The sequence below is a fragment of the Mastigoproctus giganteus genome, chromosome 4 (genome assembly GCF_048544385.1).
Source record: "Mastigoproctus giganteus isolate SK-2022 chromosome 4, ASM4854438v1, whole genome shotgun sequence".
Taxonomy (NCBI): domain Eukaryota; kingdom Metazoa; phylum Arthropoda; class Arachnida; order Uropygi; family Thelyphonidae; genus Mastigoproctus; species Mastigoproctus giganteus.
This window is the reverse complement of record NC_143578.1, coordinates 230,510,137-230,537,431: the sequence shown is the minus strand read 5'-3', so window position 1 is coordinate 230,537,431 and position 27,295 is coordinate 230,510,137. Positions and strand designations below refer to the sequence as shown.

The following is a 27,295-nucleotide window of genomic DNA, read 5'->3' as shown; positions in this document are numbered from 1 at the left end:
TTTCGTTGATATCACCAAATTTTACACCATTTTTTACTGTTATCTAGGAAGGTTTTAGACCCAATTCTGGGGGTTCGAGCCCGTCACCACCAAATACGGAGGATGTGGAAAGGTCAGGGAATGACCACCGCATATCCCGGAGCAATATGGCCTTAGTTGCTAATGCTCCTAAAAACCAAAATAATAACAACATAACAAATAACAACCCAATTCTGATACCAGTCCTAAAGTTCCCTCCCACCCCACTTTCAGAAATCTATATATAGGGTGTTTTCAAAAGTATGTGCATAAAATTATATTTTTAAAAATTAATATTAAAAATTTTATTTTTAAAAATGAAAATTATAAATTTATATTTTTTATTTGTAATTCATATTGTTACTTATCGTTGTAAATTAGTATTTATTTTTCTGAATCTGTTATTCCCCTTTTAGGCTTGATGACATTACTCAGTTGAGTAACAAAACATCACCTGGTTTGTTAGACACCAGCATTATGGTTATACTGATATTAATTTTTGTTACCTTAAACCATTTCAATAAACGTATGTAACATTCATAGTTGGTGTATAGTGTCTTTCTTGCAATTATTATTATTATTATTATTAGCCATATGGTACAAGGAAGTCTCAGGCTTATGCTGCACCAGCCAAAAAAAAAAAAAAAAAAAAAATTTCTGAATTACCCCGAGAGAGAGAGAGAGAGAGAGAGAGAGAGAGAGAGAGAGAGAGAGAGAGAGAGAGAGAGAGAGAGAGTCAGAAGTAGAAGGGAATCGCCAAGAAAGAAAGAAAGAGAAGAATGATGATATCCAGCTTAGGACCTTTGGTGTGCCAAGCCCATACCAGATGTGAGCCCCTGGGGTTATCACTCATATCACTTAAAATGACTAATAGTTTCAGGTTTATATTTCAAATTTTGTTGTTTTTTTTCAGCAGAATTAATAAATATTTTGTACTTGAAATAATATGTTTCAAAAAAATACATTTTCAAATTCATCAATAAAAAAAAAAAAAAAACACATTTAATAAGTATCATGGTCCATCAGTTAAAGGTTAAGTATTGATATACTCCAGGCAGAATTTAAAATAATAAAAACATTTTCCAGAAATAAAAAACAAAGTTGGGCTCATGATGACAGGACCCATGCAACTGTTTTTGTTACAATTGGGGTGAAATCACTGCTGAGTTAAATAAGGGTGAGAATGAGCAAGGACAGAATTTTTAAGTGACCTGGCTTTAAGAATCCATGCAAAAAAGGTACATTTCTGTCTTATTAGATGCTTGCAGGATTATCTTGTCCTTTAATCTGTTTTCTTGGTCAGCGTGAGTTAAACTGTATATGGGCTTGCATACTCAGGGTCCCGAGCTGAATATCATCATTCTTCTCTTTCTTGGTGATTCCTTTCTACGTCTAACCCTTGCTGTTTCTCTCTCTCTCTCTCTCTCTCTCTCTCTCTCTCTCTCTCTCTCTCTCTCAGGGTAACTCGGAAATTTTTTTGGTTAGTGCAGCATAAACCTCAGGCCTCCTTGCACCATATGGCTAATAATAATAACTAGGGAGCTCCATCTCCTGCTCACTTTGTTTGCCAACCCCACAGCATGCTTTTCTACATAATATGTAGAGGTATGACAGAGTAAGTCAAATCTTTTCTACGTAAAAGATATACCTGTCAAAATGCACTGATCGATATCTAATCAGGAAATGACCTATGTAATTATTTACCTGTGCATTTGTAGCGTGCGGCATTCTCAAGGTAATATAAATATCACTATGTAATTATTTACCTGGTTTACATAGGCCACTTAGGAAAAGGCCTGGTAAAAACTCAGATATTGGATACTACTCCAAACTTCGACTAAAAGTTTGGAGTAGTATCCAAAGTATCCAATTTGGGGAGTACAACGTCTACAGAAAGGATAGACAGGATAGGAAGGGGGGAGGGGTTATGCTATTAGTTAAGAAACACATAAAAACCAAGGAAGTGAAGCCAGTCGACATCGCTGGACAGTGCAGTGTTGAGTCAGTTTGGTGTGACATAAGCATTGGGAGATCAAAATTGAGAGTAGGAGTGTGCTATAGGCCTAATGACTCTGATGAGTATAATAAGGAACTGTACAGGGAAATAGAGTGGGCCAGTAAATCAGAGAGTCTTATAATGGGAGATTTTAATTTCCCAGATATTGACTGGAATTTGGGGGCTGGTTACTCACACACTAGCAGGGCTTTTGTGGATTTATTGGATGATTGTTTTCTACATCAGCATGTTCGGGAGGCAACTAGAGGGAGTAATACTCTTGATTTGATTATCAGCAGTGATTCTTCATGCATTAAGAATCTGCAGATAAATGAACCACTAGGTGGCAGTGATCACAGTATGCTGAAGTGGGATTTACTGAAAGAGGTAACTACCATTAGGGGTAAAGGGAAGGGTTATTGCTTCCATAAAGGCGACTACGATGGACTGAGACAGTATTTAAATTCTATACAGTGGGACCAACTGATGATGTTACCAACAGCAAATTCAAAATGGGAAGCATTCAAAGAACTTATCTTGGAAGCTACTAGGTTTTACATACCAACTAAGAAATATTGTTCAAGGTTTAGGCCAAAATGGATGTCAGATGAACTAATGAGGCATATGGCAGAGAAGAAAAATGCATGGGATACTTACAAATTAACACATGACACAGAAGCCTATGATAGATACAAGTTGATATGCAACCAAGTTACAAAGGAGGTTAGGCAGGCGAAGGCAGATTACGAGAAATCCTTGGCAAGGGATGCAAAGAAAAACAGCAAAGAGTTCTTTACTTATGTAAACTCTAGAAGGAAGGGGATGAATCAGATTGGTCCACTCGATATTGATGGGTCAACTGTTGATGATCCTGCTCAGGTAGCTAACAAACTAAATGAATATTTTGCATCGACATTCACACATGAGGAGTTATTCAGCAAGGGGAATGCCAGAGGTGTATTCAACTCTAGCAGTAAGCTACAGAATCTTGAAATAACTGGGAGTAAAGTGGAGGAGAAACTGTTGAAGATAAACACAAGAAAGGCACCCGGGGTGGATGGGATCTATCCAGTTATATTAAAGGAGGCAGCAAAGGAAGTAAGCAAACCCTTAGCCATAATTATGAGAGCTTCCTTGGACTCAGGGGAGGTACCCATAGACTGGAAATGTGCAAATGTGACCCCAATTCACAAAGGAGGATCAAAGGCTAACACAAGTAATTATAGACCTGTGAGCTTAACTTCTGTTCCAGGAAAATTAATGGAGGCACTGGTTAAAGAAGCACTGCAGGATCATTTAGACAAGACTTCAGTTATAGCTCAGACACAGCATGGTTTTGTTAAGGGGAAGTCTTGCCTGACCAACTTGATTGGATACTATGATGCAGTCACAAAAGAACTGGATGCAGGGAATAACTTTGATATTATATACTTGGATCTTAGAAAGGCTTTTGATACTGTTGCACATGGAAGACTGCTACACAAATTGGAGCAGTGTGACATTGGAGGCAAATTGCTGCTATGGATAAAGGGGTGGTTGAGGGGGAGAAGACAGAGAGTGGTAATCAATGGACACTGCTCATCGTGGACTAATGTTATTAGTGGAGTCCCTCAGGGCTCAGTGTTGGGTCCATTATTGTTTTCTGTATTTATAAATGATATTGATGATGGTATATCAAGCTTAATGTCCAAGTTTGCAGATGATACAAAGGTTGGCAGGGTTGTCAAGGACACTACTGACACTATGCTGCTGCAACAGGATCTGGAAAGGTTGAGCAGATGGGCTGAGAGGTGGCAAATGAAGTTTAACATTGACAAATGTAAAGTACTACACATGGGAAAAAGCAACCCCAGAGCAACGTATCAACTCTGTGGTACTACACTGACAGTGGTAGAGAATGAAAGGGACTTGGGGGTGATTGTGCAGGCAGATATGAAGTTCTCTGAGCAGTGCAGACGGGCTGCAAGAGTAGCTCATGGAGTATTGTCAATGATATACAGGAATTTTTCCAGCAGGGATAAGGAGGTGATTATTCCATTGTATAAGGCAATGGTCAGGCCACACCTAGAGTACTGTATACAGGTCTGGAGGCCTCATTTCAAGAAGGATGTAGAGCTGCTGGAACGAGTACAGAGAAGGGCAACAAGATTAGTGAATGGAACAAAGGGGTGCTCTTACGAAGAAAGGCTTAAGTTTTGCAAATTACAGTGTCTGGAGACTAGGCACCAGCGAGGTGATCTGATAGAGGTGTATAAAGCCTTGAATGGTTTAAGCATGCTCAATGCTGATGGGATTCTTCCTCTAGCTCAGAAAAATCACCTGAGAGGGCATAAATTCAAATTGAGGAGGGACAGATGTAGGATAGACGTGCGGAAATTTGCCTTTAGCCAGCGGGTGGTTGGTTGGTGGAACAGACTTCCATCCCTTGTGGTGGAGGTTGATAGCCTAAATAAGTTTAAGGCTCAGCTGGACAGGTATTTTGAACGAACAGAGGGGTGAAGTGGAAGTGGGTTTTTTTTTTTTTTTTTTTTTTGGCTGATGCTGCATAAGCTTGCTTTCTTGCATCAAATGCCTCTACTAATGCTAATGCTAATGCTAAAGTCAGGAAGAAGGCAGGGATTGGCAGGTGCTGCTCACTATTTTGCCCCTCCCCCCTTTCCTCCTAGGTTGACATGCCTAAGGTGTTTATCACCCACTCGCCACTGTTTTAAAATCAGGAACTCGTTTTCCAATTTTAAAGCAGAAAGCATCGAGGAGGGGGGGTGCTTAGCTAAGCTAAGCACCCCCCCCTCCTCGATGACACAAAACAGAAACAAAATGCACAATAATCACCCAATCACTCCATTCTATGACCACGCCCACTGTGTGGAGACAAGTGGTTACCCAAATAATAGATTTTAGCCAAAGGCCTTTTGCTTCGGGTTCCATAATGCATAAGGAATATTGTTGCATCCAAAAGAGCAGGACTAAAATATTTAACTGAAATATTTACAAACTATATAAATATTTAAAATATTTACAAAATACTAAACTATTTACAAATATGCAATATTCATTAATATACAAAAAACGGTACAATGGAACATCAAGTGTTAGACAGTGAAGCATGTGAAAAAGGTTGGTGAATGTTATGGAGGCAGTTGACAATAATTAATTGTATTTGTAGTGACATAATTGCCTTCTCCCACTGGCTTGAATAAATAACCCTAGGAGGAAAACTTTTTAATGTACAGAGAGATAATATAATTATGGTCTTTAATGTCACACCACAACAAACTTGCCTTTGCAATCACTTGCTCTGATATTGTAATATTTCCAAGCAGATGGCCTTGCAAAAAGGTTAATCAACCATTTTCTTAAAAGATGAGACTGCTATGGCATCCTATTTCATAACTAACTGGTCCCTTATTAGATGGCAGGTTGTTTCTAGCGGCAAAACACTTATAAAGAAGTTGTTCTATGTGAGCTGCCATGCAGCATACGAAATCAGTTTTCAGAATTGTAATATAGCTAAAGTTATCTGTTTAAAGTAGTACAACGCCAGAGAAGGTCATTACAAAAGCAAGTTTGTTTTGCTCTGAGAACTGACCATTGCATTATCCATACAGTTTAAATCCTACTGGCCATAGAAACAAATAAAAGGACAAAGGAATTTAAGATATTTTAATATACAGGGTGTTTCAGTTAAACGTTTCAGAACTTCTAAGAGGGGTAGGGTACATCCTGACAACTCGAAATCATATAGCAATGTGGGATCGGAAATGCTTTCCTGAAGCGGTGTTGTACACAGAAGCACCATAAAAAGAAAAGAGACCGTAAGTGAGAAATCGTTTTAATAATATATGAAAAGAAGCAAAAGGTACATGGATTAAAGTAAGTGTTCGAAGTTTCTTCCACGGGCTACAATGCACGCCTCACATCTCCGACGCATGGACATCCGAACATTCTGGAATACTCCAGGCGAATTTCGAATTTCTTCGGCAGCTACTGCGATTCTTGCAACCAGCTCCTCAGCATTGTCAACAGGGGTGTCATAAACTAGCGATTTCATATGACCCCAGAAATAAAAATCAAGACATGATAGGTCGGGTGACCGAGCAGGCCAACGCACGGGACCACCACGTCCGATCCACTGTTGACCAAATGTGACATCCAGGTAGTTACGAACATCTCCGCTATAATGGGCAGGGGCTCCATCGTGTTGGAACCACATTGTCTGTTGCGTCGATGCAGAAATCTGTTCATCTCTCAAAAGTTGTGGCAATACTTGCTGCAGAAAGATCAAGTAGATAGGTCTGGTTAGACGACACGGTAACAGGTAAGGTCCGATGAGGTGATCTCCCATAATACCGGCCCATACATTGACCGAAAATCGAATCTGTGCTGCACGACGTCGTATTGCATGCGGGTTCTCGACCGCCCAGATATGGTCGTTATGCGTGTTGAAAATTCCTTCCTTTGTGAAGGAATTTTCACGGTCATATGAAATCGCTAGTTTATGACACTCCTGTTGACAATGCTGAGGAGCTGGTTGCAAGAATCGCAGTAGCTGCCGAAGAAATTCGAAATTCGCCTGGAGTATTCCAGAATGTTCGGATGTCCATGCGTCGGAGATGTGAGGCGTGCATTGTAGCCCGTGGAAGAAACTTCGAACACTTACTTTAATCCATGTACCTTTTGCTTCTTTTCATGTATTATTAAAACGATTTCTCACTTACGGTCTCTTTTCTTTATGGTGCTTCTGTGTACAACACCGCTTCAGGAAAGCATTTCCGACCCCACATTGCTATATGATTTCGAGTTGTCAGGATGTACCCTACCCCTCTTAGAAGTTCTGAAACGTTTAACTGAAACACCCTGTATATTGAAATGTATGCCTCTAAAACTGCTCAGCCACTAAGCATATTTCTCAAAATTCTGAAAAATTTTACATCACTTCTCAAACCCCAAAGGTGCCACATTTTAAAGAGTTTACTGTAATTTTAATTGTAATTACATATTTACTGGTTATTGCTTACTGGTTTTTTGTTGTTTAGTGTATCAAACAGAAGAGATGAGGGACCAAATGCCATGAGGTCATTTTCCCCAGTTGTAGATGACTGTTTATACACCCAGCCATAAAGAAATCCTTGTTCCAAAAAATCAACATCATCAATTGACATAACGTTGCATTTCTTGTCTGAAACAGAAACAGAATTCATAAGTTTTTAACAATTAAACTAATTATTTAATAAAACAAGGTATCTAAAAAAAATCATTGTTATAAAAATGAATATAATAAAAAAAAGTTAGGAGTTCAATTTCATTAATGCTTGAACTATTGTGCCACTAAATATGGCACAATAGTTAATTGTGCCAATCATTACATAACGTTTGAAACCCCTAGACACTTCAAATAAGTTCCTTCACAATGCCTAGTTTCCAACCACTACAATTTGCAAAACTCGAGTCTCTGTTTGCAAGAATAGCCTTTTGTGCCTCTATCTAATCTTACTGCCCTTCTGTACAGCCTTTGTAACAGATCTATATCCTTTTTTCCTTTTATATCCACTGACAAGTGAAGCCAATGATTAACATCACTTTTATTGCAGTGAATAACCCAGTTAACAAAGGGGTGTGCATTTTTTGTGGTAGCATTAGTGAATAAATTTGGCTGGAACATATTGGAATGTTAATCTAGTAAATAAGTTTACTATTTTAAATTAATTTTGTTACTTAAATTAAGCCCAAAGCATTCCAGTCATTAACCTTCAAGGAAAAAAGAAAATCCAAACGTTAAGATGTTCATTGCCAACTAAAAGTTTGAAAAAATTATCTTAAAATTTGTAATCAATTGTGGTATCTGAATAGTATTAGCATTAGCAGTGGCAAAAGATGCAAGAAAGCAAGCTTATATGGCATCAGCAAAAAAAAAAAAAAAAAAAAAAAAGACACCTTCAGTTTCACCTATTCATTCCCTCCAATAGTTTCTTTTGTTCTTCCTTGAATTTATTTAAACTATCAACTTTCACAACAACAGATGGAAATTTGTTTCAGCAATCAACCAACCACTGACTAAAGGCAAACTTTCGCACATCTATTCTGCAACCGTCCTTCCTCAATTTAAATTTGTGCTACTTCGTGAGTGTGGCCTGATCAAGAGGAAGAATCCCATCAGTACAGAGCTTGCTCAATCCATTCAAAGCCTTAAACACCTCAATCAGATGCCCTCGCAGGTTCCTAATCTCCAGCTGCAATTTGGAGAACTGAAGTCTTTCTTGGTAAGAGCACACCCCCCCTTTGTTCTGCTCACTAATTTCATCATTACCCTTTATTGTACTCGTTCTGGCAGCTCCACATCCTTCCTAAAATGAGGCCTCCAGACCTGCATGCAGTATTCAAGACATGGCCTAACCTTTGTCTTATACAATGGGATAATTACCTCCTTATACACAAGAAAAATTCTTGTATATTATTGACAAAACCACATAAGCTGTCCTAGCAGCCTGTCTACATTTCTCAGAGAACTTCATATCTAACTGCACAATCCTCAAGGTCTTTTTCATTTTCCACTACCCTGAGTTTAGTATCACACAGTTGGATACTGTGTGATACTGCAGTATTTTGCATTTGTCAATGTTAAACTTAAATTGTCATTTCTCAGCCCATTTGCCTAACTTTTACAGATCCTGTTGCAGTAACATTCTATCATTCCTACTATTAACCACCCTGCCAACCTTTGTATCATCTGCAGACTGGAACACTAAGCCTAATATGCCTTCATCAATATCATTGATAAATATGGAAAACAACAAGGGTCCCAACACCAAACCCTGGGGGTCCTCCACTAATAACATTAGTCCACGAAGAGCAATGTCCATTGATTACCACTCTCTGTCTTCCCGTACTTAACTATCCCTGTATCCAAAGCACAACTTACCCTTATTGTCATACTGCTCCAATTTGTACAGCATTTTATGTGCAACAGTATCAAAAGCTTTCATGAAACCCAAGCATACGATATCAAAATTATTTTTTGCATCTAGTTCCTTTGTGACCACATCATAGTATCCAATCAAAGTGATCAGACAAGATTTCCCGTTAACAAACCCATGCTGTGTCTGAACTATAATTGAAGTCTTGTCTAAGTGCTCCTGCATTGCTTCTTTAACCAGAGACCTCATTATTCTCCCCACAACTGAAGTTAAACCAACAGGTCTGTAATTACTCATGTCACCTTTGATCGCCCTTTATGAATTGGAGATACATTTGCACATCTCCAGTCTGTGGGGACCTCCTCTGAATCCAAGGATGCTCTTGTAATTTTGACTAAGAGTTCGCTTACTTCTTTTACTGCCTCCCTTAATATAACTGCATAGATCCCATCCACCCCAGGTGCCTTTCTTACTTTCAACTTCAAGACCATTGTAAATAATTATGACAAAAGTTATTACAAGATCATTTAGCTCCCTGTTAGAGTTTGATAAACTTCCAGCATACCCTTCCCTAAAGAATTGCTCATGTGTGAATGTAAATTGGGATATCAGAGACGTGGTGTCACACAGATATAAGGGATGCAGAACTGCAATTTGGGGAGTACAACGTCTACAGAAAGGATAGACAGGATAGGAAGGGGGGAGGGGTTATGCTATTAGTTAAGAAACACATAAAAACTAAGGAAGTGAAGCCAGTCGACATCGCTGGACAGTGCAGTGTTGAGTCAGTTTGGTGTGACATAAGCATTGGGAGATCAAAATTGAGAGTAGGAGTGTGCTATAGGCCTAATGACTCTGATGAGTATAATAAGGAACTGTACAGGGAAATAGAGTGGGCCAGTAAATCAGAGAGTCTTATAATGGGAGATTTTAATTTCCCAGATATTGACTGGAATTTGGGGGCTGGTTACTCACACACTAGCAGGGCTTTTGTGGATTTATTGGATGATTGTTTTCTACATCAGCATGTTCGGGAGGCAACTAGAGGGAGTAATACTCTTGATTTGATTATCAGCAGTGATTCTTCATGCATTAAGAATCTGCAGATAAATGAACCACTAGGTGGCAGTGATCACAGTGTGCTGAAGTGGGATTTACTGAAAGAGGTAACTACCATTAGGGGTAAAGGGAAGGGTTATTGCTTCCGTAAAGGCGACTACGATGGACTGAGACAGTATTTAAATTCTATACAGTGGGACCAACTGATGATGTTACCAACAGCAAATTCAAAATGGGAAGCATTCAAAGAACTTATCTTGGAAGCTACTAGGCTTTACATACCAACTAAGAAATATTGTTCAAGGTTTAGGCCAAAATGGATGTCAGATGAACTAATGAGGCATATGGCAGAGAAGAAAAATGCATGGGATACTTACAAATTAACACATGACACAGAAGCCTATGATAGATACAAGTTGATATGCAACCAAGTTACAAAGGAGGTTAGGCAGGCGAAGGCAGATTACGAGAAATCCTTGGCAAGGGATGCAAAGAAAAACAGCAAAGAGTTCTTTACTTATGTAAACTCTAGAAGGAAGGGGATGAATCAGATTGGTCCACTTGATATTGATGGGTCAACTGTTGATGATCCTGCTCAGGTAGCTAACAAACTAAATGAATATTTTGCATCGACATTCACACATGAGGAGTTATTCAGCAAGGGGAATGCCAGAGGTGTATTCAACTCTAGCAGTAAGCTACAGAATCTTGAAATAACTGGGAGTAAAGTGGAGGAGAAACTGTTGAAGATAAACACAAGAAAGGCACCCGGGGTGGATGGGATCTATCCAGTTATATTAAAGGAGGCAGCAAAGGAAGTAAGCAAACCCTTAGCCATAATTATGAGAGCTTCCTTGGACTCAGGGGAGGTACCCATAGACTGGAAATGTGCAAATGTGACCCCAATTCACAAAGGAGGATCAAAGGCTGACACAAGTAATTATAGACCTGTGAGCTTAACTTCTGTTCCAGGAAAATTAATGGAGGCACTGGTTAAAGAAGCACTGCAGGATCATTTAGACAAGACTTCAGTTATAGCTCAGACACAGCATGGTTTTGTTAAGGGGAAGTCTTGCCTGACCAACTTGATTGGATACTATGATGCAGTCACAAAAGAACTGGATGCAGGGAATAACTTTGATATTATATACTTGGATCTTAGAAAGGCTTTTGATACTGTTGCACATGGAAGACTGCTACACAAATTGGAGCAGTGTGACATTAGAGGCAAATTGCTGCTATGGATAAAGGGGTGGTTGAGGGGGAGAAGACAGAGAGTGGTAATCAATGGACACTGCTCATCGTGGACTAATGTTATTAGTGGAGTCCCTCAGGGCTCAGTGTTGGGTCCATTATTGTTTTCTGTATTTATAAATGATATTGATGATGGTATATCAAGCTTAATGTCCAAGTTTGCAGATGATACAAAGGTTGGCAGGGTTGTCAAGGACACTACTGACACTATGCTGCTGCAACAGGATCTGGAAAGGTTGAGCAGATGGGCTGAGAGGTGGCAAATGAAGTTTAACATTGACAAATGTAAAGTACTACACATGGGAAACAGCAACCCCAGAGCAACGTATCAACTCTGTGGTACTACACTGACAGTGGTAGAGAATGAAAGGGACTTGGGGGTGATTGTGCAGGCAGATATGAAGTTCTCTGAGCAGTGCAGACGGGCTGCAAGAGTAGCTCATGGAGTATTGTCAATGATATACAGGAATTTTTCCAGCAGGGATAAGGAGGTGATTATTCCATTGTATAAGGCAATGGTCAGGCCACACCTAGAGTACTGTATACAGGTCTGGAGGCCTCATTTCAAGAAGGACGTAGAGCTGCTGGAACGAGTACAGAGAAGGGCAACAAGATTAGTGAATGGAACAAAGGGGTGCTCTTACAAAGAAAGGCTTAAGTTTTGCAAATTACAGTGTCTGGAGACTAAGCACCAGCGAGGTGATCTGATAGAGGTGTATAAAGCCTTGAATGGTTTAAGCATGCTCAATGCTGATGGGATTCTTCCTCTAGCTCAGAAAAATCACCTGAGAGGGCATAAATTCAAATTGAGGAAAGACAGATGTAGGATAGATGTGCGGAAATTTGCCTTTAGCCAGCGGGTGGTTGGTAGGTGGAACAGACTTCCATCCCTTGTCGTGGAAGTTGATAGCCTAAATAATTTTAAGGCTCAGCTGGACAGGTATTTTGAACGAACAGAGGGGTGAAGTGGAAGTGGGTTTTTTTTTTTTTTTTTTTTCTTTTTTTTTTGGCTGATGCTGCATAAGCTTGCTTTCTTGCATCAAATGCCTCTACTAATGCTAATGCTAATGCTAAATACAGAATACTCATTCAGTTTGTCAGCAACCTGAATGAGATTATCAACAACGAAACCATCAATATCAAGTGGACCAATTTGATTCATCCCCTTCCTTCTAGTTTTTACATAAGTAAAGAAGTTTTTGCTGTTTTTCTTTGTGTCCTTCACCAAAGATTTCTCATTATCTGCATTTGCTTGCCTAACCTCTTTTGTTACTTGCTTAGAGACTAGTTTATGTCCACCACAGTCATCTGTGTAACCTGATAATTTATACGCATTTTGTGCACTTTTCTTCTCTGCACGAGTTTCATCAGTTCATCTGACCTCCATTTAGGCCTATACCTTGAAGAGTATTTCTTAGTTTGTATGAAACACCTAGTAGCTTCTATGATTAATTCCACAAATGCTTCCCATTTAGAATTTGCTAATGGTAACATAATCAGTTGGTCCCACTATATAGAATTTAAAAACTGTCTGTGATGACTGTAATCACCTTTACAAAAGCAAAAATCCCCCCTTTACCCTTGATGGTAGTTATATATAAAAGTAAATCCCAAATAAATACACTGTGCTCGCTATCTAGTGATTCTTTTATCTGCAAATTTTTAATGCATGAATATTATCTCTGCTGATATTCAGATCAAGAGTATTACTCCTTCTTGTTGTCTGAGTAACATGCTGCTATGGAAAACAGTCACCAATAAATCCACAAAAGTATTTCTAGTCTGTGAGTAACCAACCCACACGTTCCAGTCAATATCTGGAAAGTTAAAACTAATGAGAACTGGTATATGATATTAACAAGTGTTGGATAAAAATTATTGACAAAGAGTACATTTAATATATACATTTTTTTGCCAAATAATAGAGCATGAGACCAGCAGCAGAGGAGCAAAATGCATGGGATGTTTATAAATTATCAAATGATAAAGAAGCTTACAACAGGTATAAACTAGTCTGCAATCAAGTCGTAAAGAAGGTTGGACAAGCTAAGGCAGATTGCAAGAGGTTTCTAGCAAGGAAGGCAAAGAAAATAGGAACAATTTCTTTATTTATACAGGGTGATTCACTACCAGTGCGACAAATTTGCAGGAGGTGTAGGGGGCACAAAGACGAATCAGAATCACATAGCATTGCAGGGTCCGAAATGCCTTCATCATGCAGTAGAAGTCGTTGAACGGGAGGTCGTGTGAACAGCGATCCCGCTGGAAGTCAGCATTTGCGAACCGGTTCCCGAGGCAGTAGGATGGACGAGTATTCAAACGTTTCCCGCCCAGGCATGCTCCTCATCATACGATTTTTGCACGTGTGCACAGAAGGTTACGTGAGACTGGTTGTTTCACGAGAGGTACCATGAATCGAGAGCGAAGACAACGAATCGACGAGGACGCCAGACAATGAGGAGAATGTCCTACGTCTTGCAGAAGGCAATCCGAGTACGAGTACTCGAGCAATAGGCCAACGATTGGGTATTTCCCAATCCACTGTATGGAGGATACTGTCAACAAACCAAATGAGTTCATACCATCTGCAACATGTCCAATCATTAGAGCCTGCAGATTATCCACTCCAGAGGACTTTTGCTACTTGGTTTCTTCAACAGAAACGGTTCGCAAATGCTGACTTCCAGCAGGATCGCTGTTCACGCGACCTCCCATTCAACGTCCTCTACCGCATGACGAAGGCATTTCGGACCCTGCAATGCTATGTGATTCCGATTCGTCTTTGTGCCCCCTACACCTCCTGCAAGTTTGTCGCACTGGTAGTGAATCATCCTGTATAAACAAAAGAAGGAAATTGATGAATCATATTAGTATTAGCCATGACAAATGATGCAAGAAAGCAAGCTTAGAGAGAGCAACAGCCAAAAAAAAAAAAAAACTACTCAGTCACCCATCCACCCCTTCAATGATTTGTCTAGTTCTTCCTAAAATTCATTCAAACTACCCACTTCTACAATAACAGATATAAGTTTGTTCCAACTAACAATCATCTGCTGCCTGAAGGGCAGTGTATAGTTGAATCAATGATTTTGCATCTAAGTTATGAGGAATTTTTTAGGGATGAGGATATGAGGAAGTATTTCAAATTTCAGGGGAGCTAAATGATTTTGTAATAACTGAGAGTAAAGTGAAAAAGAAATTAAATTGTTGAGGCTTGATGTAAATAAGGCTTGGTTATTTGGTTTTTTTTAGGAGCATTAGCAACTAAGGCCATATTGCTCCGGGGATATGCGGTGGTCATTCCCTGACCTTTCCGCATCCTCCGTATTTGGTGGTCACAGGCTCGAACTCCGGTCTAATCAAAAAGCGTGCGCTACGCACTGCTGCTCCTGCCCACCTGGCTATGGAGGTACCTGTAAATAAGGCACCAGGGGCAGATGGGATCTATCCAATTATATTGAGAGGGAGACAAAAGATATCAGCAAACCTTTATCCATAATTATGAGAACATCCTGGAATTTGGAGGAGGCCCCAATGGACTGGAGATGAGTGAATGTACCTCCAGTTCACAAAGGGGAGATTAAAGGATGAAGTGATGCAGAAAAATAATAGTCACTGGTTAAAGAAGTAATACAGGACCGTCTAAACAGGAATGCAGTTATACTGCAGTTGCAGCATGGATTTTTTAAGAGCAATCTTGACTGATGGATCTGATTGGATACTATGATGCAGTAACAAAGGAATTGAATGAAAAAAATAATTTTGATATCACATACTTTGGTTTCAGAAAAGGTTCTGATACTGTTGCACAGAAAAGACTGCTAAACAAATTGAAGCTGCATAGCATTATGAGCAAGTTATTGCTATGTATAAAGAGATGGTTGAGCAGGAAAAGACAGCAGATGATACAAATATTGGCAGAGTGGTAAATGACAGTAATCATGATATGCAACAAGATCTGGAAAAATTACGAAGCTGGAGCAAGAAGTGGCATTTGAAGTTTAATATTGACAAACACAGATGTGTAGCAGTAATCCAAATATGTGGTACCACATTCAAGGTTGTTTGTTGTTTGTGTTTGTTATTTGGTTTTTAGGAGCATTAGCAACTAAGGCCATATTGCTCCGGGGAGATGCAGTGGTCATTCCCTGACCTTTCCGCATCCTCCGTATTTGGTGGGCACGGGCTCGAACCCCAGTCTAATCAAGAAGCGTGTGCTATGCACTGCTGCTCCTGCCCACCTGGCTATGGAGGTGCCCACACATTCAAGGTATGGAGAACGAAAAAGACTTGGGTGTAATTGTGCAGTCAGACATGAGGTTTCTGAGCACGGTGGACAAGATGCCAGGTCAGCTCTTGATGTTTGTCAATGATGTGCAGGAATTTCACCAGTAGGGATAAGAAGATGACTTTCTTATTGCAAAAGGCATTGGTTAGACCACACCTCGAGTACTGCATACAAGTCTGGAAATCTCATTTTAGGAAGGATGTGTATCTGTTGGAACAAGTACAGAAAAAGGCAACAAGATTAGTGAGGGGGAACAAAAGGTACTCCTACCAAGAAAGGCTTCAGTTCTGCAAATTACAGCATCTGGAAAGTAGGCACCTGTGAGGAGATTTAATTGAGGAGTTTGAGGATTTGAATATATTGAATAAGCAAAATTGGCATCTCCCAGACAACACACACGAGGGAGCATAAATTTAAATTAAGGAAGGATGGTTGCAAGATAGATAAGCAAATATTTTCTTTCAGCAGCAGGTAGTTGACTGTTGAAACAAATTTCCATCTTTTTGTGGAAGTGGCCAGCAATAAATTTAAGGAAGAACTAGACAATTATTAGAAGAATTGGACAGGATATGGGAAGTGATTTTTTTTTGACTGATGTTCTGTAGGCCTGCTTACATATCATTTGCCATTAGCCACTACTAATATTAATCAGCATTACAGTTGTCAGTATCTTCCAATTTGAGTGGCGCCTCTGTAGCCAGGTGGGCATGAGCAGCAGTGAATAGCACACGCTTCTTGATTAGACCGGGGTTCGAGCCCATGACCACCAAATACGGAGGATGTGGAAAGGTCAGGGAATGACCACTGTATAACCCTGGAGCAATATGGCCTTAATTGCTAATGCTCCTAAATAAACAAAATAACAACAACAACCAATTTGAGCATAAGGATAGAATACAGGCTCAACTGTGACATTCAGCCCTATATGTTCTCAAACATTATTCCAGGAACAGAGCCAGCCCAAACTCCAGCATTCAGGTTCAATGATTACAAATTCATAAAAAAAAATTTGAGTTACCTGCAAAAACTGCAAGCTGATAATGTAATTTTGACATTACTCATCTATAAAATTTTTAGGCATCCTATATTTAATATACACAATAAATAAATCAAAAAATACAACAATTTAAATGTAAATAATAAAATACAAATATAAGAAAGCATAAAGCTTTAAAACTTGTATAAGGCAATGACCCCTTGTATAAGGCAATGGTCAGGCCACACCTTGAGTACTGCATATAGGTCTGGAGGCCTCATTTTAGGAAGGATGTAGAGCTGCTGGAACGAGTACAGAGAAGGGCAACAAGGTTAGTGAATGGCACAAAGGGTTGCTGTTACCAAGATAGGCTTAATTGTAGCTTCTGAAGACTAGGCACCTGCGAGGTGATATAATTGAGGTATATAAGGCCTTGAATGGTTTGAGCAAGCTCAATACTGGTGAGATTCTTCCTCTTGCTCAGATTACTCATGTGAGAGGACATAAATTCAAATTGAGGAAAGACAATTGTAGAATAGATGTGCAGAAATTTGCCTTGCAGGTGGTTGAGGCAGAGCTAGACAAACATTTGGAGTGAATGGATGGGTGAAATGGGAAGGTTTTTTTTTTTTTTTTTTTGGCTGATACTATATAAGCTTGCTTTCTTGTATCATATGTCTCTACTAATGACTAATGAAAATGAAATAAAAATTACAACCGGTCTATCTAGCCCTAGAATACCATAAAACTGTTGTTGTTGCAATAAAATTATTGCAGTAGCATACTTTGATGACTGTCATTAACCACCCTGCCAACCTTTGTATCATCTGCAAACTTAGTTGTTTGTTTGTTATTTGGTTTTTAGGAGCATTAGCAACTAAGGCCATATTGCTCTGGGGATATGCGGTGGTCATTCCCTGACCTTAACATATCCTCCATATTTGGTGGTCAAGGGCCCAAACCTCGGTCTAACCAAGAAGCGTGTGCTATGCACTGCTGCTCCTGCCCACCTGGCTACAGAGGCGCCTGCAAACTTAGACATTAACTCTGATATACCTTCATCATTATCAAGAACAAATACTGAAAACAACAATGGGCCCAAAATTGAACCACGGGGGACTACAGTAATAACATTAATCAACGAAGAGCAGTGTCCACTGATTACCACTTTGTCTTCTCCCACTGAACCATCCTTTTATCCATTGTAGCAACTAGCCTTTATACCATACTGCTCTAATTTGTACAGTAGTCTTCCATGAGCAACAGTATCAAAAGCTTTCCTGAAATCCAAGTATATGATATCAAAATTATTTTTTGCATCCAGTTCCTTTGTTACTGGATCATAGTATCCAATTAAATTGATCAGACAAGGTCACCCCCCTTGACAAACTCATGCTGTGACTGAAATATAACTGCACTCCTGTCTAGATGGTCCTGCATTACTTCTGCAGCTAGTGACTCTATTATTTTCCCTAGAAAAGAAGTTAAGTTAACAGGTCTGTAATTACTCAAGTTACCCTTTGGGCAGTTTTTTTGAGTAATTTGTGCATCTACTCCATAAACACAGCTGCAACTCTTAATATCTAGTGCTGATAATGTTTTATTTGAATTCTATGCTGCAAAGTCCAGAAATGTGTGTTAATTATCGCACTATTAGGAAAAATTCATGATTAAGTTAAACCTAAATTATATGCACATGGTGATTGTCATATCATGTATAGTTATTGACAGAATGTTCACTTTACTGCCATATGGTTTCCTCCAATCAGTAATGCTTTTTTTTTTTTTTTTTTTTGTAGTTGTTGGCGCATAGGCTTCTGTGGCCATAATGCACCTCCCAAGGTTTTTGCAGTACTTTTATCCAAGCCTGAGGCGGGAATCGAACCCGCGACCTTTGGGTTGCCAGGCAAGCACTTTACCCACCCGGCTAGCCCGGTCGGCCCAATCAGTAATGCTCTCTGGCTTTAAGACACTGATGTATCATCTGAAATCAAACTATTGACGCGTGCAATTCACATTTCATGCAGTGAGTGATCCTGTTATTGACAAGCTGGCGTCTAATTGTAACATTCATTAAAGCACATTGTTTTTAAATTTGCATTTACTCACTGACAGGTCTAAAGGGAGTTTTAATTTAAAAAATTAATTTAAAATGTTTTTAATACAGAACATGGATTTTCCACAGCTTTGTTCAGCAAAAACTAAAAATAAAAGTCGCATCAATAAAATGAACCATTTTGAATTATTTTTTGTTGATTTTTCAACTTTTTGCATCCACAGAGGTATTTCAAATTTTTTGCATGCCTAACTCAGGTGTAATTTTATGTTTTGCATTTAACAGTTGCCCGGTGAGCAAAAGCATCTATGTGTATTTTTATTTTAGGTAATTCCCATTCCAATTTGACACCTTCAAGGCACCAATGACAGGTATCTAATTTTTTTGTAGATCTTTGGTTTCATAAGCTAAAAATGAATAGCTGACAAAAATAAAGATGTTCCCGTTGCATTTGCCATATGTCACATGGATATCTGTATTTCAATCCAGATATCAGTGATCTTGAAAATTCAAAAAAATACAATATTATTATTGGTTTCTCTCATTTATTTTTGTTCAACACTTTTTAACTGAGTTTAGCATATCATAATTAAGAGATCCTCATTTTCAATTTAGTAGAAAAGCTAAAGGAAGTGAAAAACAATATTATTGATACTATTGTTTAACATGGTATGGACATATAAAACAGATGCAGGAAACCAGATATCCAAAGGCTATTCTGGAATGGATGCCTCCAGGAAAAAGGAGAAGAAGAAGACCTAGGAGGACATGGATGGATAGAGTATGGGAGTGCATGACAGCCCGAGGTTTAACCGACCACGACACCTTGAACGGCACTTTATGGTGGGAAAAAATTCCTACCAAAAATTAACTTGTAGTCTGAGGAAACCCATTATAAATGGAAATGCTCCTCTTGAAGAAGAAGAAAAGTTAAAAATTATTTTTTTATAAATCAGACAAAAAGGAATGTCTCACAGATGCCATATGTCCTTGTTAAATTGAGGGCATGAGTAACGGAAAGGCAATACTCTTTGTAAATAAAATTATTTATTCCCAAAAATAGTTTTTTTTTTTTAAATTTCACAAACAATAGCATTAGTACCTATTAATTTATCAGTAGTTTTATATGATTAAAGACAGATTTAAAAAAATAAATAAATGTACACGAATTATAAGCGCAGCTTAATTCAATTAATAATTATTAAAGTTCTATAACTTACCTTCAACTTTTACGAACTGATTTGTTTGCCCAAAAAAATAGTAAAAATCAGATATTTTTGAACTGTACATTGCATTAACATGTCCTACACTCTCAAAAAAGTTATAATATTCTTGTATGTAGGCACTTGCATTCTATTTGAAAAAAAAAAATAATAATAAATAAATATTTAAATGATTTAAAAATAACTATTTATACAATAAAATTAGATAACCTATAATAAAATTCCTTTTATAAAATTTAACTACTTAGTGAACACAAAAAATTTTAAAATTTATGCTATATGCAATTTATCATTACTTCCTATAACAACATTTTCTGATATATAATGCTTGATTATTAGGTTTTTTGTTTTTCTTTTCCTATTAATGAAAACTTTTTCTCTTCAAAACATATTTATACTGTTAGGAAGCTTATAATATAATCAGATATTAAATTTACCATTCAATAATTTTTAGGAAATAAATAACAAAAAAGGAAAGTGAGTTTTAATACCGATATTGCCCAAACAGTGCAAGGAAGCCACTTTTGCCACACAAACCAGAAAAAAAAAAACTTCCATATTTCTTTCTTCATGTGCCCTCATGGGTAGCACAGTTGGTAGAATCACTGTCCTCCCCATATGGGGTGGAAAAGACCTGAGTTCAAATCCCATCAATGATGTGAAGAATTTTAATGGGCTTCTTTCACAACATGGATGAGTTACTTAGTCTCGAGTGAGGGTAGCATGGTTATTTCGTCCCAAAAACTTGAGTGTTTCATTCAGCAAAGATCAATTAACCACAGAACCCATGGAGTTTAGAGACATATTATATAGGGTGCAATATGGACTAACTTGCTGATGTGCCTAGAACCATACAACAAACAAAACAAATCTTCGGGTAGATACTGATTCCCACCTGGCCTTTCAATTCCTCAAAGCTATTGATCTCAACTGTCAACGAAAGCAACTTATTCCATGATTAATTTGTCTCTATCATCAACTTAGAGAAATAGAATGGACAAGCAACCCAGAATGTCTCATAATGGGGAATTTTAACTTACCATATGTTGATTGGAATTTGTGGGTTGGTCAATCACACACTAGCAAGAGTTTTGTGGATTTCTTGGATGACTGTATACTACAGCAGTATTTTAAAGAGGCAACAATAAGAAGCAATACTCTTGATTTGGTTATCAGCAGTGATTCTTCATGCATTAAGAATGTGCAGGTAAAAGACCAACTGGGTGGTATAGATCACAATGTACTAATGTCCAATTTAATTAAAGACATAACATTGTCAAGGGTAAAGGGAAGGGCTTTTCCTTTTGTAAAGGTGATTACAGTGGTCTCGGACAGTTTCTAAATTCTGTACAGTGGGACCAACTGATGATGTTACCAACAGCAAATTCTAAATGGGAAGTATTTAGGAAAGTAATCAAAGAAGCTATTAGGCTTTTCATACCAACAAAGAAATACTCTTCAAGGTATAGGCCTAAATGGTTAGACCTCATCTTGAGTACTGTATACAGGTAAACTGTGTAGGGTTTTTTTTTTTTTTTTTGGCTGATGCTATATAAGCTTGCTTTTTTTTTTTTTTTTTTTTTAATGTAAACCCCAAACACGAGAGGTATTAGAACCTATAGTACTTAGTACTGTGCTTGGGTTGGAGGTTGAGAAGATGAAAGAAGATATGTATTGATATTGGACTTGAACTTCTGTAGACTGTAATTTTCAGGAAATATGTATGAAGGAAGGTTGTTCCAGAAAATGGCAGTTGAATGAATAAACGAGGAAGATAGAAAGTTGGTTCTGTGAGTTTGAAGTTGGACAGTAAATGGATGTTGGCTGGTGGCTGCACATGTTCGGACTGTTTTGAAAGAGAGAGCAGGAATTATAGAAGCCAATTCAGAAGCTGCCCTCTTCTGAATGGAATCAAGAAACCTGAGAGAGGTTTCGGGGGGCACCACCCCAGATGTGGGAACAATATTCCATGGTAGGGTGGATTTGCGATTTGTACAGAATGAACAGGCTGTTTGGAAGAAAAGTAATGCCAAGAGCAAAAGAGAAACCAAGTTTTTTAGATGCAGAGGAAGCAATATTTGTAATGTACTTGTGCCAAGAGAGATTAGAAGCCAAGGTAATCTCAAAAAGAGATATATCATTTTGCCTAGAAATCGGAGTCTCACCAAAGATAAGCATAGGAGCAGAAGAATCCTTTTAGCGAGATATAAAACAAGACTGAGTTTTAGAAGGATTGAAATCAACTAAGTTGTCTTTGCCCCACTGGAGAATTACCTGAAGATCCGCATTTAAGGAACTGGTAGCAGATTTTCGAGAAGTTGAAGCTGACTGAGCAGGGCAAGGTTTCTCAAAATGGAAAGTGGAATGCAATGTGCTATCATCAGTAAAACTATGGATAGGATTTCCAGTCAATGGAAGAAGGTCATTAATATACAAGAGGAAAAGAGTGGGGGAAAGAACTGAACCTTGGGGGACACCAGCATTAGTGGAGAAGTTAGAAGACAGAGAGCCATCTACCATCACCCTCAGTGAGCGATCAGAGAGAAAACTGGATAACCAATTACTAAAAACAGTTGGCAAACCATAAGATGAAAGTTTCTTTGGAAAACCTTTATGCCAAACATGATCAAAAGCCTTTGAGATATCAAGAGCAACTACTTGTGTTTCACCGAACCTTTCCATTGAATTAGTCCATAAATGGGTAAAATAAGCTAGAATACCAACAGTGGATCGACACTGATGGAATCCATACTGGCGATCGTTGATCAGATGGAAGGTTTCTGGGTAGTTTAAGAGTTGGCGGTTAATTGATTTCTCCATTATTTTAGAAAGAGTAGAAATAATTGCAATGGGACGATAATTGGAGGAATAATGGGAGGGATTTGTCACCCCTTTTAGGAACTGGCTAGATATGAGCAAATTCCCAAGCAGAAGGAAAAACACCTTTGGAATAAGAAAGTGAAAAAAGGCAGCAAAGAATAGGAGTAAGTTCAGCACAGATTTTGAGAACAAGTGGAGAAATACCATCAGGACCTGGAGCTTTCTTAGCATCAAGATTCATCAAAATCCTTCTGACATCCTTTTGACGGATGACCACAGGAGGCATTGAATGGAGCATGTTGGGAATGGAGGGAGGTGTTTTACCAAGATCATTAATACATGAGTTGGAAGAAAAATGGGATGCTAGCAGGTCAGCTTTATCCTTGGCTGAAGTGACAACAGAACCATCTGGTTTGGACAGAGGTGGGAGCAGAGATGGGCAAAAGTTGCCGCCAATAACTTTGGCAAGAGACCAGAATGCTCGGCTACCATTAGGGCAAGAAGCAAGTTTTCTACTCTTAGCCTGTTCAAACTCTAGTTTGGACTGATTAGTAATTGCTTTACAATTGTTGCGAGCTTTGGTGTAGGCAGAAAATGAAGCTGAAGAATTAGAAACAAGCCAATTACGATATGCAACATTCTTTCCTTGAAAAGCCTTAGCACATTTATTGGAAAACCAAGGTTTAGATAAAGGACGAGATTTTAAAGAGGAGTGTGGGATAAAGGATTCCATTCCTGCAAGAATAATTTCACTGACATGATCTCAGCAAATGTTGACATCAGAAGTTTTGAAACAGTAATCCGACCATGGAAAAGAAGAAAAAAATCTCGCAGGTCATCCCATTTTGCATTCTTGTAATGCCAAACAACATGAGGTTGGGAACAGCCATTAGATAAAGGCTCCATTGGAGATGAGACAATCACCAAGTTGTGATCTGAAGTGCCTAAAGGACCTCTCACTTCGACCGTGTACTTAGAAGGGTTGTTTGTGAGAAAAAGATCAAGCACATTGGCTGTATGATTAGGATTGTCCGGTATTCTTGTAGGTAAATGAACAATCTGTGCAAGGTCATTAGTAATTGCAAAAGCCTCAGCATCTCGACCAGCTGGGTCGGTGTGACTAGAAAATGGAAGCCAGCTGGAGTTGTGAACATTAAAATCACCAAGGAAAATTATCTCACTGTTAGGAAAGTTGGACTGGAGAAAGTCAAGTTGCAAAGAGAGGAAGTCAAAGAGCTCCAAGTGATTAGTGGAGTTGGGAGAACGGTAGAAACATGAATTTGGCACAATGAGGTAGAGAGATTTTAAGCCAGAGAAGATTGAAGAGAGGAGATTCCAAATTACCAAGTCTGTGACAGGGAATATCAGAACGGACATATGCACAAGTACCACCTTTGAGGCGAAAGGAATCATACAGCGAATAATTTGGGCATCTGAGATGAGCAGTAGTTGAATCAACCGATAACTGAGATTCTGTCAGAAAAAGTACATGGGGTTTGGCAGACTGCAAGTGGAAATGGACATCGTTGCGATTAGAATTGAGACCACGTATATTTGTGAAATGAATTAGGAAGTGTTTGGGAGGTTTAGATCTTTTTGCAGGTATGCTTGCTCTATTAGTTTGACAATTCAGGGTGTATTCAATAGTAAGAAAAATTGGGTGGGACATGCTGTATATGATGTAATGAAATTTTTGGATATGGCGTACACATGGTAAGAAAATACCCAGATCCTTGACATAACGTGGCCTCGACAATGCCCCCCACACACACACACTACTCGGACTCCCTCCAGTCACTATCTGGCAGAGTAGAGGTAGCAAGATTATACACTAGCTGATCCGGAAGCCTCCTGGAGAGTTACCAATAGGTTCAGTCCAGTGTACTAACTAGCGGCCGGCCTGCGAACACCGTTTTAGAGCTGTACCCTCGAAATGTAAGGAATAATGGATCTCGCCACCATGTTCATCATAACCTCAAAAGTCATCAATCATACTGCATGATGGAAGAGATGGGGGTTGACTGGAACTTAGCTCTAGAGACTAAACATGGGTTCCACCACTTCAAGCCTCCAATAAGCAAAGTGGTGATATTGCACCGGTTAATGAGAGTCATCTACCACCTAGTAAATATATAGCATTACGACTACTACTACTACTTTGGAATTTCCAACTTATAAGCAAATGAATTGGATCGATGCATGTGGTGGAAGTAAATCCCACCGCAGCTCACCAATGAGGCTGTCTCAACCATACCAACATGCATAGAACCTCCAGCGGTCCTATGATTAGCATCATCATCATCATCATGCTAATCATAGGACCACTGGAGGTTCTATGCATGTTGGTATGGTTGAGATGGTATGGTTGGTATGATTAGCATACGAAGTCATAAGTAATGAGGTTACGGGTCCAATCCCACACACTGCCATAAAAAATGTATGGACATTGTGAAATGTACCACCAAAAAATTAGCTGCTCTTAAACATGCAGTCTCAGTGAATATGAAAAAAAAAAAAAAAAAATTTGATCCCAGCCTGATACCAACCAATTCATTTACATTGTAAAAAAAAATGGCCCATAAAAATTCCTTGTGTCACGGATGGGATCTGGGACTTCTCCATCTGATATGGGAAGACGGTGATTATACCAACAGTAAGTGAACATTGTCTACAACATGCATGTACCACAATGTTTTGTCAGGTTAGAACTAAGTTGCATCTTCACTCTGACAGGATGTCATCATACATATAAGTGTGGTTGTCACAGCTGCCTCTTATGTTACTTTTAGGACAGTAACCATATTTCAAATATATAATGCAATTAATTAATATTTATATTTTGTAGAATTTCTTTAGTATTTTCTGTTTTTTTTTAATATTTTCTGTTTTTTTTTTAATATTTCTTTAGTATTTTTTCCTATTTTTTTAGTATTTTATATTGTTTTAATATTTCTATTTTTTTTTTTAAATTAATATTTCTGTTAAACCTACCTTTTCCCTTACTGTGAACTCTACTTTTGTAGAAAAGAGAGACTCAAGAAGGCCTGTGTAATCTGGAAAGACTAAAATAAAAAATACAAAAAATTACTATTATATTTAGAAACTATGTATTACAAGAAACTATGTTAAGGATTAAAGCTTTTGCATCTGATATTTTACTAAACATAAGAGAATCCCAAACTCACCAATTTTTGTCAACACTTTGGAATCTGAACCCATACTTTTTTTTCCTGGTTATTCTGGTAAATTAACCTATTATTAAATTTTAATTATTTCAAAGAGACCTATTAAAGGGGGGGGGGACTGTAATTTTCTCTGGATCAAAGCAGCAGTTATGATCCTTAGCTCCCATAAAGAAAAATATTATTTTGACTCCCCCAAACCAAGAGCATTTAAGGGGGTTTTGGGGGGAAAAGCTTATAAATATTGAAATTATTTTGATTTGGGACTATCTTGATTATAATCAATTATAACCTCCCCCAAGGTTCCATCTTTGCCACAACATGAAAAGGAATGTTTATTTTGCTGCCCCTGAGAGCTGGTGGCTAGATTTGAATGTTTCAGACTTCCATGTTAACCCCAGTTCTGGTCTAGTATAACCCTAGTAAATGTCATGTCTTGTATTTATTTTTTTTTATTAGCTACATGGTACAAGGACCATGGTAGTAGAAATCCTAAGTTAATATACTGCCTGGCTGTGGCAAAACTATAAATTATGGGTCCTTATAAGGAACTAACCATTAAGACCTAGCATAAACTAGTTTTGTCACTGCTACCATGCGAAATTGTTTTGGAAAATATTCTCCATATAAGACATTCGTGACTTAGTAAATATTTACATTTGCATTCTGTATAATTATTCAAATAGAAATTATTTCCTAATAAGGTATATTTTAGACATATGCCTAATGAGGCATAAGTCTAAAACGCTGGTAATTTCTGTTACTCATTGTAACTGTTACAAAACTTCCCTAGTTTCGAAAACAACGATTCAAAATAAACATTACTTTGAATCGTTGAATAGAACACCATTTGCTCGTATGAGCCCCACCACGAAAACCGCCCCAGTACAACTTTTTACATGTTTACATCTGTTTAATTGGAATATGCATGGTAAAAACTTTTTTCTTCATTGCATCATTTTCACCCTATCACTGACGCATTATCATAATTCCATTATATAAAAAAAAAAATATATGCAGGGCAACATTATACTATTCAGATATAGAAAAGGAGAAACCACGAAAACCGCCCCAGTACAACTCTTTACATGTTTACATCTGTTTAATTGGAATATGCATGATAAAAACTTTTTTCTTCATTGCATCATTTTCACCCTATCACTGACGCATTATCATAATTCCATTATATAAAAAAAAAAAAAAAAAAAAATGCAGGGCAACATTATACTATTCAGATATAGAAAAGGAGATGCAATCATCAGATAACTTTTTATTCCGGAATCCTACATCGGTCAAGTTCCCTTGAAGATTTTGGGAGTTTTCCATGATTTTTTTTTCCTTTTTTTTTTTTTTTTTAATATTTATGGTAAAGAATTGTGTCATATTTTGAATTTTCATAGCTTGGGGCTTATAGCCCTTAAATTTTCATTTCAGATATTTTTTTTAAAATTTCTTTTCTGTAATTTTCTGGTTGTAACATTTCGCAATATATATCAGAAAAAGAATTTT

The 27,295-nt window shown here is 38.1% G+C and overlaps 1 protein-coding gene across 1 annotated transcript in view; it reads right to left on the bottom strand.

Moving 5' to 3' along the window:
- The window catches only part of LOC150087474 (uncharacterized), a 223,247-nt gene extending 197,043 nt beyond the window's left edge, over positions 1-26,204 (bottom strand). Inside the window, exons 1-4 of the mRNA XM_090372498.1 lie at positions 25,790-26,204; positions 25,596-25,666; positions 19,782-19,914; positions 7,033-7,193 (exon numbers count right to left, since the gene is read on the bottom strand). Coding sequence (XP_090228624.1) covers positions 7,033-7,193; positions 19,782-19,914; positions 25,596-25,666; positions 25,790-25,823 — 399 coding nt within the window. The 5' untranslated portion in view covers positions 25,824-26,204. The remainder of the gene's footprint in view (positions 1-7,032; positions 7,194-19,781; positions 19,915-25,595; positions 25,667-25,789) is intronic.
- Between the last annotated feature and the right edge of the window lie 1,091 nt (positions 26,205-27,295).